Source organism: Alexandromys fortis, unplaced genomic scaffold (genome assembly GCF_014885135.2).
Source record: "Alexandromys fortis isolate MF-2015 unplaced genomic scaffold, M_Fortis_MF-2015_v1.1 scaffold_38, whole genome shotgun sequence".
Classification (NCBI taxonomy): domain Eukaryota; kingdom Metazoa; phylum Chordata; class Mammalia; order Rodentia; family Cricetidae; genus Alexandromys; species Alexandromys fortis.
The window spans coordinates 7,617,348-7,629,913 of record NW_026067916.1 but is presented as its reverse complement, the minus strand read 5'-3'; the positions used below and the strand labels follow the sequence as shown (position 1 = coordinate 7,629,913).

At 49.1% G+C, this 12,566-nt stretch overlaps 1 protein-coding gene across 1 annotated transcript; it reads right to left on the bottom strand.

Annotated features, from left to right (window-relative positions):
• Positions 1–10,342: 10,342 nt before the first annotated feature.
• Positions 10,343–11,644, bottom strand: LOC126500113 (branched-chain-amino-acid aminotransferase, mitochondrial-like). Its single transcript, XM_050139769.1, has 5 exons — positions 11,387–11,644; positions 11,125–11,263; positions 10,881–10,966; positions 10,586–10,741; positions 10,343–10,513 (listed from the first exon to the last, which is right to left on the bottom strand). The coding sequence occupies exons 1-5, from the start codon at positions 11,642–11,644 to the stop codon at positions 10,343–10,345; spliced, it is 810 nt and encodes a 269-aa protein (XP_049995726.1).
• Positions 11,645–12,566: the final 922 nt, after the last annotated feature.

Here is a 12,566-nt window from a genome sequence, read left to right as displayed (position 1 = left end):
ACTTAGAACAAGCCAGAGAACAGCTTTCTGAAACGAGGTCTTTAGGACAATAGGGCACTTAGAAAGGAAGGAAGCGGAGCCTGGGACAGACTCTCTGATGGTTAGGCTACATCTAAGAATATTTTCGGAGAGGGTTAGCTGAGAGGAGGAAGCCCACACTGACCTAAGTCACTGCATCGCATGGGCTGGGACCCCAAAATGAATAAAAAAGATAGAAGAGAAAGTCAAAGGACAGATGGGTCTTTAGAAGTTCAAGGGAAGTCTGGTGTACACAGCTAGTTCTAGGACATCCACAGCTATGTAACAGAGAGACCTTGTCTCAAGGAGTGGGGAAGGGGGGGGCAGAGTGCTCCCTCAGAGGTTAAGAGAACTTTCTGCTCTTCTAGAGGATTCAGGTTTGGTTCCCAGCACCCATATCAGGCAACATATAACTGATTGTAACTTCGGTTGCTCTTCGGACCTTCAAGGGCACTCACATACACTTGTAAAAATATATACAGACACTTCAATGAAACATAGCAAATCTTAAAATGTAATAACAGAAGCAAGGCATTCTAGACTTGCTTAAAGAGAAGAATGAGTAAGCTGGAGGGATGCCAGTGTTATTGTTTTCATCTCTTTAAGAGGCAAGCCATGCCCACTCCCAGCGGCCCCTCCCTCCTCTCGCCACCTTGGATCTCTCACTGTCCCTGCTTGGCATGCACGCGTTCTCTCTCTCTCTCTCTCTCTCTCTCTCTCTCTCTCTCTCTCTCGTCCTTCTCTGTCTCCTTTCTTTTCTCCTTCTTCCCCCACACTTTCTGTCTTCTTTAAGCAATAAATACTCAATTCTATTCTGTACAATGTGTCTGCCCATGTGCCTTCTACCAGCCGCCTGCTCACACTCGCCAGCCCACTGGGACCAGCCCAGCGCCACATGGCTTGGCCCTCCCCCACTGCTCGGTACTGGGCACTGGGACCCACCTGCCATCCCACCCGGACCCGCTGCGAGCTCCTCAGGACAGGCAGCTGTCTCTTCCTGGGACTGGCTGCTCTGTGGTCCTGCCTGCCTACTGCCGCTGGGGACCCACCAGCATTTCCTGACTCTGCTTTTTTAATGTTTATTTTTATTATTTTGAATATGAGTAGATGTGTGTCTATATGTGAGGATGTGCATGTGGAGGCTAGGGGCATCACGGCCCCTGGCGCTGGAGTTACAGATGGCTATGAGCCAACATGTGGGTGCTGGGAATTGAACCCAGATTCTCTAGAAGAGAAAAAGTGAAGGCGTAAGTCACAATCCCACACCAGTTTGGAATTATGATTAATAGAATGGTTATTTATTTAAGGGGGGGAAAACTTATAGATCACCATCCCAGACAACAGCCCTCTGTGCAATCAGGAAGGGAGCCTAGTCGCCGGAAGCAGAGGGCAGTTGCTGCTTGGAGACCACCCCCCAACGGGCTGGTATCTCATCAGCTACTGGCTGAAGAAGAGGAAGGAGCTCCCGCAACAAAAAAGTACTCTTAAATCCTTGAGCAATCTCTCCAGTACATTTTCTCGAGACAGTCTCACTATGTAACTCTAGCTGTCCAGGAACTCACTTTGTCGACCAGGCAGGCTGACCTTGAACTCACAGAAATCCCGTTTTTTCTTCTCTAGAGAAATGCCCCCAAGTGTGTAAATAACGTTTGTAAGGTCATAGTCACATTGAGGGAGACTTCGTTCAAAGCCAGAATGTCTGTGTCAGAATTACCTGTGGAGAGCGATCGAGAAGGCCGGCAGGATAAGGCACTTGGCAGCAAGCCTGAAGACCCAGTTCATCCCTGGAACTGTACATTGGAAGATGTGAGCCAGCTCCTGGAAGCTGTTCTCTGGCACAGGTGCACACAGTTCATTCGAACCATTTATCTTCATGTGTGCAAATACTCATGCATGTTTGGAAGTGAGTGGAGGATGGCTTATGGGGATTGGCTCTCTTTATCAGTCATGTGGGTTCTGAGAACCAGGTCCTAAGGCTTGGGGGGCTGGTGCTCTTACCTGCTGACACATCAAGTCAGCACACCCGAGCACATAAAAAACACAACAGTAATAATAAGCTGTCCCTTTCGTTTCATTTTGCAGGGCATGGTGGCACACATCTTTAATTTCAGCAGGAGGAAGACAGAAGGAATAGAACACTGTGAGTTCCAGGCCGGCCGGGAATCTATAGTGAGACTATTTAAAAAAAAAAAATAAGATAAAATCAAATCAGATCATCTTATTATTGAGGGCCTGGGTTCACATGTATGTATGTGTGTAGATGGAAATCTAGCAGAGTCTCTGTATCTAAGGCATTCATCAGGATAAAATAGTTGCTTGTTGGAAGTATTTAGACCTTGAAGAAGTCACTGCAGAAACCAGTGATTGTTTTCCGTTCCCTATAGGGATGTTTTTCTGAGGGAGCTTTAGGGCCTTTGCACGACTCTGATCACAAGACCGTCCCGGCAACTTAGGGAGATCCTGTCTCACAATAAGAAGTAAAAAAGAGGACCGGGGAACAGGCGAGGGAGAAGGGGGGAGGGGAGTGCTAACCTAGTGCTCACCTGGGTTCAGAGCACATACACACATCCTCAACTACACTGGCTCCACACACACAAGATATTAATAAGTGAATGAGCCTGGCAAAGCTGCTAGAGGCTGCGGGAAGTTAGCTGCAGATGTTACTCTTAGAGAAATTATCAAGAGGCTGGCTGCCTTGAAACAATTAACTGGTAACCAGACTCCATGTTTGATGTAGAGTATTGTGGACTACAATACCCACAATGCATAGGAGCAATGCAACAAAAATAATCCTGAGGGGTGATGGTACATGAAATACACTAACCTTTGATTTGGGGGGCAGGGGAAGCCAGTTGCATTGTAAACTATAATTCCCATGATGCCTGAGTGACTCGAACTGGCCTGGAAAGAGAGCTCTGAAGCCTGATGGGAAATGTAGTCCGCTCTCTCCGTGCGCCTAGTTCTAGATTCTTGTCTCTATTGCTGGAGACTCTTGGGTGGCGGTCCTCCGCCAGCTTTGGAGGAGATTGGGAGAGAGTCTGTCCTTGGGGTCGCCGATCAGAGGAGATCGGACATCGATGCGACTCAAGGGAGTGTGAGATCGGGCAGGAAATGATATGTCTCCTGCTGAGAGAGGGGGTTCACCCTGCTGGGGCAGAAGAGGTCCAGGAAGGCTCAGAGGGGAGGGCGGGCTGGAGAGGGACGAGAACAGCTTAGGAGAGGAAAGAATTAGGGAACTGAGGTAGTCTGAGCCTCTGCTTCCAGTCTATCTCAGTACCCAGCCAGGACACCTGACTTCTTTGGTTACGCTGCCCCTCTCTGCTGGACAAATTGTGGGGGAGTTCCCTTTGGGAACATCTGCACCCACTTTGCAAAGATCAAGCCGCCACCAAGGTCTCTCCGTGCCTCATCCCTCCCTTAAGCCACGCCTCCAACTTGCTTGCTCTGTCCGCCAACCTGCCCCTAACCAGTCCAAGTACTCCCTTTAACTCCTCCTTCCCTTAGTCTCGCCCTGATAATGATAGGGCTTCTCCCTAAGCCCCCAAAGAATTCCCACTTATTGTGGGCTCCTGGTCCTCCTACTGCGTGTGTCTGGCTGCAGTTCAGCTGTAGGGCTGAACGTGTGTCTGCCGCGACCTCTGCGGAGCCGAGCTACCTCTAGTGATTCCGTTATGCGCCTCTCTTCTCTTCTGCTCAGCTCTGGGGAGCCCCTGGGGCCTTCCCGGGGCTGGGGAGGTGCAGGTGACCCAGGTAGTCACTAGCAAATAGGCACACAGAGTGACATCGCTCTTACTCCTAAAGGCACCAGGTCTGTTGACGTAGGACCCAATGTCCTGAGGTCTAGGAATTCCGCAAGCTGGTAAAGTGCCTGAGACAGTCTGACACTTGAGAAAAAAATAAAATAAAAATTGGAGGGCGAGGTGATGTTGTCTTGAAGCAGCAACTTTATAGTCTGGGATGGTCTTGAATTCTTTGTGATTATCCAGCTTTCTTCTCCTGAGAAATGTCGGGAACACATTTTTTTAACATCCGGCCATCGTGGGTGAGTAAGAATGGAAACTTTTTCGTAGGGAGGGGAGAGGAATCAACCCTTGGGAGGCAGAGGCAGGTGGATCTGAGTTCCAGGCCAACCAGGATTATACAGTGAGACCCTGTCTCCAAATCCAAAACTAACCAGACAGCTAGGCATGGCTCTGCACGCCAATACTCAGGGAAACTGGGGAGCTGAGACAGATCCTAAGGGCTTTATGGGCCAGCCAGCCTAACTAATACAGCAAACTTCTTGCTCAGTGAGACCCTGTTCCAAGGCAACAAGATAAACAGCAAAATAAAAGTACATCTGATGTTCCGCTCTGGTCTCCAACTGCATTGACACAGGCAAATGCACTTGTACACTCGCATGCATGCAACACACACACAAACACACACACTTTTAGGGCTGGTGAGGACACTCGGTACTAGACAGCTTGTTTAAATTATGAAACCCTGGCTTCAGTCCCCAGTAAATAAGCAGGAGCTGGAGAGGCAGCCTAGCAGTTAAGAGTGCTCGCTGCTCCTTCAGAGGACCCACGTTCAGCTCTCTTAGCACCTACACTGGGCAGCTCACAATCACCTGTAACTACTTTAGTTCCAGAGGGATCCATCACCTCTGGCCTCTGCCAGCACTCAAACTCATGAGCACATACACACCCACAGAGACAAAGAACCAAACAAAAACTCACACGGGTCTGGGGGTGTGGCTTAGTTGGTAAGGTGCCTGCCTAGTGGTATACAAGAATTCCCCAGGGCAAGTCCTCACAGCCCTGGTGTAGTGGGCCTAGTGTGACCAGACCAGAGGAAAGATAGACAGAGGCGGGGAGCAGGCAGAGACCCGGAGAGAGGCAGGCACGATGAGAGGGGAGGGGGAGTAAAGGGACTGTGGTGGCCAATAGGTATGTGTAGGGATGATGGATTCCTGTAGCTGAAAACTGGGTGCCTAACTGACTGGTAGCCCATCTGGCTCTAAGCTTGGCCACTTTTCCCGCCTTGAGACAGGGTTTCTCTTGCAGCCCTAGCTGTCCTGGTACTCACTCTATAGTCCAAGCTGGTCTCAAACTCAGAGATCTGCCTGCCTCTGTCTCCCGAGTGCTGGGATTAAAGGTGTGCGTCACCACCACTCAGCTTAAGCTTGGCTACTTTTAAACTGTACCTTAGAAAAGTCACACCTCCGCTAAGACCTGACTTCCCACCCACCCTCTGAGGTTTGAGAAATTTCTGGAAGGATTGGTTGAGGCGACACACCACAGAGATTTCTTGTACAGGAACTTGGTGTGAACGGTCAAAGCCTGAGATGTAGAAAGTTCCCGATCATGTGCTGTTCCTTCCGCACAAACTCCCAACAGCCTTGTCAAAATTGTGTGGGTTTCCTTGGTCTCAAGCAGTCCAGGCCGGCTTTGAATTTGCTCTGTAGCTGAAAGGTCCTCCTGCCTCTGCCTCCTTAGCACCGAGATTATAGGCCTGTCTACTTATTTATTTACTAACTTATTTATTTATTTATTTACTATTCCTGCCCACCCTGATCATCTTCTTGGTATCTTTTGATTTGGTTTAGATTTTTGGTAAGCTACACCCAAACTCCCAAATATTGTTTATAAATGTTTACATTTAAAGGGAGATATTCTATAGAGATTTGCATTTGTATGGATCTTGGTTTATTGATACAAATTTAAGGCCAATTTTGTTATTGAAAGACCCCAACCCTAGTCTCCATCTTAAGATGTTTTTGTGATCAAATAGGCCAGGGAAACACAGGCAGTCTTGAGACCCTTGAGACCGGCTACACCTGTCAAGGGGCAAAAGCAGGACACCTGTGGGCAGCAGAAGCAGCCTTGAGAAAAACACCCAGTCCTTTGTGTATCGAAGCCCAGGGGGGCAGAAACGGGCTGAAACTGGCTTAATTTAGACTTGTTTTTATCCTGTTAAACTTGTTTTGGTCCTGTTAGACTTGTTTTTGTTCTGATGTTGGTTCCCCCCCCCCATATGTTAATTTGAGTTGACCAATGATGTTGCTGTTGCTATGGTTCCCCGTTTTGTAACCCTGAGACCTTATAAATGCTTGCTGGAAAAACACTAAGAGGGCTCAGTCTCTCTGGAGTATTGAGTCCCCCATTGGCACCTTTGACATTAAAGAATCCTTTTGCTGTTTGCATTCATTGGCGTGGCTTATTGAGTCTGGGGGATCCTTCCCTGAACCCTAGAAATTAGGGTCTTTCAGTTATATGTATATTTCTGCTCTTGATTAAGAGTACAGCTCTTAATTGTGCAGCTCATTTAAAAATTTAATATATGATTAATAAATCCAGGTTAGTAGATACTTATCTATACTAGGAAAACTTGTAGTCATGTTAGTTAAGTTTTCTAGATATATAGAAATATGTTTTGGTTAGACAGATAATATTCAAACCTTTCAAAGACCTATGGAATATGGTATTTAAAATGTTTTAAAAACTTCTTGATGCCAGGCGGTGGTGGCGCATGCCTTTAATCCCAGCACTCGGGAGGCAGAGGCAGGCAGATCTCTGTGAGTTCGAGGCCAGCCTGGTCTACAAGAGCTAGTTCCAGGACAGGAACCAAAAGCTACAGAGAAACCCTGTCTCGAAAAAAAAAAAAAATTCTTGACAATGAGACACATCTGCTCCTGGCAGCACCAATCTACTTCAAGAGAATGATGGGTATCAAGGAGGCTCCTTATAGAGTTGATTAGACATTTGGGCAAGAAACTGCTCTTGTCTGCTACTTGATGTTATGCTGAATAAACCGGACATGCAGGACCCACAGAAAAATGACTGCTGAACTTGCATGAAGGTGAGATGGTCTTTCGGGGTTCCTGCTTCATAAAAGAACAAAACAAGTCTACAGGACACAGAAAAAAAGTGACTGATAAACCACCAATATAGGTGGAACTGTCTTTAAAATTTCCTGCTGCATGGAAAAGTCTGCCAAACACTATGGGCCTGTAGGCTGATGAGATATTAAAAATGCACATAAATGAGAAATTAAGTAAACGTTAGAAGGAAGAAGAGCTATTACTGGGTCAGCTGCTCGGCCGTCATGGCTGACAGTGGAGCCTAGATGAGCCTCTTTTTTTTTTTTCTTCATCGTTCTTTCGGAAGCACGTCTCCCCGTGTAGCCAAGGAAAACTTTGCACGCCCACTCCTCCGGCCTCCACACCCACAGCCTGGGATCACAGTCACGGGATTACACGCCTAAAGCTGCCTGTTCAAAAATCACTTAGAGCTATTTTCTCAAAAATCCTTGATGTGATTGTATACATACGTTAACTGCTGACACATGGACAGTTGTTTTTGGAAGCCCTTCTGCTAACTGTCCTTCCTAAATGACTTTCTTCCCGACAGCACGCCCCACACTGGCCTCCAGGGGGCTCTGCAGCACCGCGCAGCTGTGTCTGAGCTGGACACTCCCCTAGGACTCTGTTACATGGATTTTCCTGTAAGTCTTAGGCTTGTGGCCAGTAAAATCGCTGAGGGCACTTGTCACCAAGTCTGACAACCTCAGTTTGTTCTCTTGAAAGTTATCATCTGATCCCCACAAAAGCATACACGTAATTTTAAAACTTAATAAAAAGTTCTTTCTTTTTCTTTCCATATATGTGTGTTTGCCTGCCTGTGTGTATGTACAATCTAAATACATATATAATTTGTCTACACATACATATATGTGTGTTTCCATGAAGAGGCCATGTATCCAGCCAGCCCCAGAAAATGGCAGAACTTGGCAGCTTCGGCCACATGGTTCTGGATTTAGAGTTAAGGACAGAAGCAAGGATTTATGGAATAAAACCGCTGAGGCCAGGCAATGTGTTGGGGTGTCCCTGAATGGAGGCCCAGAGAGGCCATTGTGTGAAGCTGTGAAGGAGAAGTCTGGATTGCCTTAGGGACCCCAAGGTGTTAGAGATGCCAGGGTCATGGCATACTTGCCGAGGAGAGCTGCTAACGGAGTGGAAACAGCCCAAGGGAAAGAAGTGTGTTGCACTCAACAAAGAGGAGCAGAGTTGGAGGTCTGAAGAGTGCTTTGACTTCAGACATGGAGATGCAGAGGAGACGCAGTTTGGAGTTTTCCCATCTATCTGGTTTTTGATCTTACTTTGGTCCAGTATTTCCTCACTATTCTCCCTCCCCTACATTTTGGAATGGTAATGTATGTCCTGTGGCATTGTATGTTGGAAGTATGTGACCTGTTTTTTGCTTTTGATTTATGGGGAATTATAGCTAAGAGATCATAGGAGCCTCAGAGGTGACTTTGCACTTTGGACTTTTAAACGTTGCTGAGACTGTGATAGACTCTGATGGCTTTTTAAGTTGGACTAAATGCACTTTGCGTTACGATATTGTTACAAGTTTGTGGGGGCCAGGGAGTAGAATGTGGAGGTTTGAATGTGGTTGGCCCAGTAACCTCAGAGTGAGTGGCACTATTAGGAGGTGTGGCCTTGTTGGAGTGGGTAGTATTTGGTTGGAACCAGTTCACTCTTGCTTGATCTGGGAAGTCCTGTTCCTCTCTCTCAAACCCTGCCCTCTCAGAATCTCCAACAAAGAAAAGGCACCAAAAGGCCCAGTTCAGCATTCTTGGCCCCCGAGGGGGCTCCTCCCCTGAAGTTGCCAGCAGCCCAAGACCCCACCGAAAGCAGTCAGTTTTGACCATTGTTGGGCACAAACCCGACTTGTGGCAGACAGTCATCATCCCTCAGCCTGAGCTCCCTGCTTTAGGTAAGGTGCATCCTGCCCCGATCTCTGGGGCTGGAGAGCTCACCAGGAGTTTGCTTTTGCTCAAATAAACCTGTTCTTTTGTTCTTTTATTTTTTCAGTTCGGCTTGATCTGGCTTACTGCACTGGTGGAGAAGCCTATTATTGTGACACAGAAAACCTAGTAGGTATGGCCTTCCACTAACAAGTGTGGCACTGTGGAGTGAGTGGGCTTTGAGGTGCCCTATGAGCAGGCTATCCCCCAAACCTGCAAGATGAAGGGACCCCCAGCTACCACTCCAGCACCTTGTCTGCCTGCAGACTGCTGTGGTCTCTGCCGTGATGATAATTTACTAAGCCTCTGAACTGTAAGCAAGTCATCCTAATTAAATGTTTTACTTTATAAGAGTTGACACGGTCACGGTGTCTCTTTACAGCAATAGAAACCCATATAAGATAAGCACACCTACAGATACAGCTTTTGATGTCAGATGGGAGCAGATGAAGGTAAGGAGGACAAAGAGGAAGCTAGGACTTAGAGACAGGCAGAGGGCTGAGGGGAACACAAGAAGGGACAGAGCAGTCAAGGACTTCAGGAACAGGACTGGAGTGCCAATGTCCTGCAAGAAGGGAAAATCGTGACAGATCTGGTGTGGCTACTCTCAGGTTGCGCCGAAAAATCCTGTAAGTGGGATTCTATGCTAAAGTACAGAAGGAACCCTCAGGTCAGAGACCCCTGATAATGAATTGTGCTGAACCCTCAGGATCCCAGGTGGCGCTGTTAACCTGACAATGTCTTGTTCTTTGACATTTTATTTCAAAGGGGGAAATCACTGTGGGGAGCAGCGGGGACCTGGCCTGCTAACGGAGATAAGAGAATGTGTCAAGTTCCCCCTGAGGAGCAGCGGAGGGCTGAACCCTGAGACCCAACACTTGAGGCGGGGTTCACATAGTCTGGGTCCCGCCCTTAAGGCTTTGGAGTATAGCGGTGGCATCCCAGCTGTCTGCCCAGACCTTTTTTTATGGCACTTCTCGTGTGTGTCTGCCGATCCGATCCGTGAGGGCACAGCCGGCAGCGTCACACAGGAAACTTCCAGTTGTGGGTCCTGGCTGCGTACTGCAGGACAACGGAGTTGGGGCATTGAGGCAGTTGCACTACAACTCCCAGCAGGCTTCGGAAAGTCGCAACCCACAGCTCACAGAGCTGAGCCCCAGTGCCTTATAGGAAGTGTAGTCCTAGATCCCGGAGGCTCGCCCACAAATCCATAGGGACAAGGCAGGGAGTTGCAAAGCCTTGAAGGCGCTTGGGAAAAGGCATTTTCAGCTAAATGTGTAGTGCTAGGCGCCAACATGGGGCCAGAACACCCAGTCACCTCAGGTCCAGCTCATCGGGAAATGAGCCCAGAGGGCCGCTGGAAGCTCCCTTGGCTCACACGAATGGGTATGCTCCAGAGACTTTTGGCAGGAAGCCTTCCAGGTCAGGGGAGGGAAAAGGAGGAAGGCTTGTCACATCAAAGGGACAGCCCATGGCCCCAGGGAGTCGTTGGAGGCTCATTTTTGTGACCAATGGCCCAGAGGTTCTCTCATCAGGACCCAAAGCCGCAGAGACTCCCGAAGCACAGAAAGTTCCCGTGCTTCTGGCCACAGGTATTCATTATCAGAGTTGCTACTCCTGAGCTCACCTGAATAGCCTTCAGCTTGTTCTGGAAGCGCAGGATAAGCTCTGGCCATTTCTCCGTGGTGAGAATGTGGAGTTTCTGAGGAAAAGGAGGAGTGAGGATGGGGCTCTCTCCCTTTCTCTCCCGTCAACCTCGGCAGCTTCCGCTCACCTTGCCTTCGTACAGGATTTGATGCACTGGGCAGATCTGACAAACGGTGCCTGAGCCAAAGATTTCCCGCAAGCGGCCCTGCTCCAGCGCCCTGCGGAACAAAGGGACAGAAACACTGTAATCCCCAGACTCCTGCCCTGCAGCCGACCACCGGCACTCTCTCCCTAAGGCTGCTGGGAAAGACAGGTCTAAGCATGGGACAGGGAACAGGGGACATGGCAGCGGGCCCAACTTCCACCACAGCTCCACAGCTCAGGGCTGTGGTCCCAAGATGCAGGTGCCACCCATGCCCTACCCAAGACCTAGCCAGATCCAGCAGGCTTAGTCGTACCACTGCAGGCACGATGAGGCCATCCAGTGCCGGGGTTGCCAGCTCCAGTACTAAGTCAGGGATGACAGATGGATGTCTCTGCCTCCCACCCTTAAATGACCTCCCTTTCTCTTAGAAGCAACCTGCCCAGGACCCGGAGACCGTATACCCCTGTAGGAATTGGGCAGGTCATCATACAGGGTGTGGGTTGGGTCATGGGTAGACACACTCCCGTCCTCGTGTGTTCTGAGAGGACCTGAGTAGCCTCCCTGTATGGTCATACTTCCTTGTTTTGATATGCCAGTAGCCTGCACCTGGTCTGCCCTCAGGAGGCTCAGGCACCTCCTCATAGTATCCTGTGCCAAGGCCTTCAGCAATACAGAATGGTGGGCCCAGAGGATCAGAACGGGAACTGAGGTGTGGTGGCCCCTGTGTGACTCAGTTTCCATCTGGAGTCAATTCTGCCTTATAAGTCCAGTGGCAATGCCCACCTCATTCCCAATCAGCACAGGCCGTACACAGAGGCTGCTTCCATGGCCGTCAGGAACCCAGTCTTTGTCCACTTCAATGAGCCGGCGGATACACTCCAACAGTTCCTGCTTGTCAAAGTCCTGGGTGGATCCCGTAGGAGTCAGGGCTCCAGATTCACTCAACCACCCTCTACCCTCTCTCCTTCTAGAGCAGACTGGCCACTCACTGGCAAGCAGAGGCGCCTTAAAGAACGTAGCAACCTCTCCGTGTTGAGCCATGGCCGGAAGAGGCATACCTGCTGGTCCCTTCCCTTGTATGCTTTGAAGCCTTCAAAGAGCTGCGGTGATACAGGTGAACAGGGGAGCATTGTTCCACAGCATAGCAAGAGACACATCTGTACAGACAGAGACAGAGAAGGACAGAGGGACAGAGACACAGACGTGGAGACTTCAGAAAGCACAGAGCAAGGCAGCTGTGGCGTTTCAGCCTATTAACTCAGCTATGCCGAAGGAGCACCATCACGCTTGGTTAAGGCAGCTTTAAGGGGAGCCTGGCACACAGGGTAAGATGGTGTCTCAGAATCACCCCACGCATGGAAAACAAAGCTCATCTAATATACAAAGTTCTCCTACACCGTTTTAAAAGTCTATCCTAGGGAGCTGGAGGAATGGTCCATTAGTTAAGAGCTCCGGCTGCTCTTCCAAAGGAACCAGGTTCAATTTCCAGCCCCTAAATGGTGACTCACATTTATGGTACATGAGTAACTCAGTACCAAGGGATCAGGTGCCCTCTTCTGGCCTCTGCAGGGACTGCATGCACAGCGATACACTGACACAAAAACTCAAACACACAAAATAAAAATAAGTCAGGAGGTGGTGGCACACGCCTTTAATCCCATCACCTGGAAGGCAGAGGCAGGCAGATCTCTGTGAGTTCGAGGCCAGCCTGGTCAACAAAGAGAGTTCCAGGACGACTAGTGATGTGGGAGTGTCATATATCAATCTGTTGATTTCATTGGCTGAGCAATAAAAGAAACTGCTTGGCTGGCCCTCAGCTTAGAACATAGATGGGAGGAGTAAACAGAATAGAATTCTGGGCGGAAGAGGAAGTGAGGTCAGTCTCTGCTCTGCTCCCAGACAGACGCCATGCTCAGCTCTCCCGGGTAGACGCGATAGCTCTGCTCTCTGAGGCACACGCGAT

What these genes read in the sequence shown, in the direction of transcription:
- LOC126500113 (XM_050139769.1), bottom strand. Translation starts at nt 11,644, where the DNA reads ATGGCTCAACACGGAGAGGTTGCTACGTTCTTTAAGGCGCCTCTGCTT. An exon ending in CTGTGCTGATTGGGAATGAG is followed by an intron (nt 11,264 to 11,386) that starts GTGGGCATTGCC and finishes GTATTGCTGAAG; the next exon opens with GCCTTGGCACAGGATACTAT. An exon ending in TGGATCTGGCTAGGTCTTGG is followed by an intron (nt 10,742 to 10,880) that starts GTAGGGCATGGG and finishes TTAGGGAGAGAG; the next exon opens with TGCCGGTGGTCGGCTGCAGG.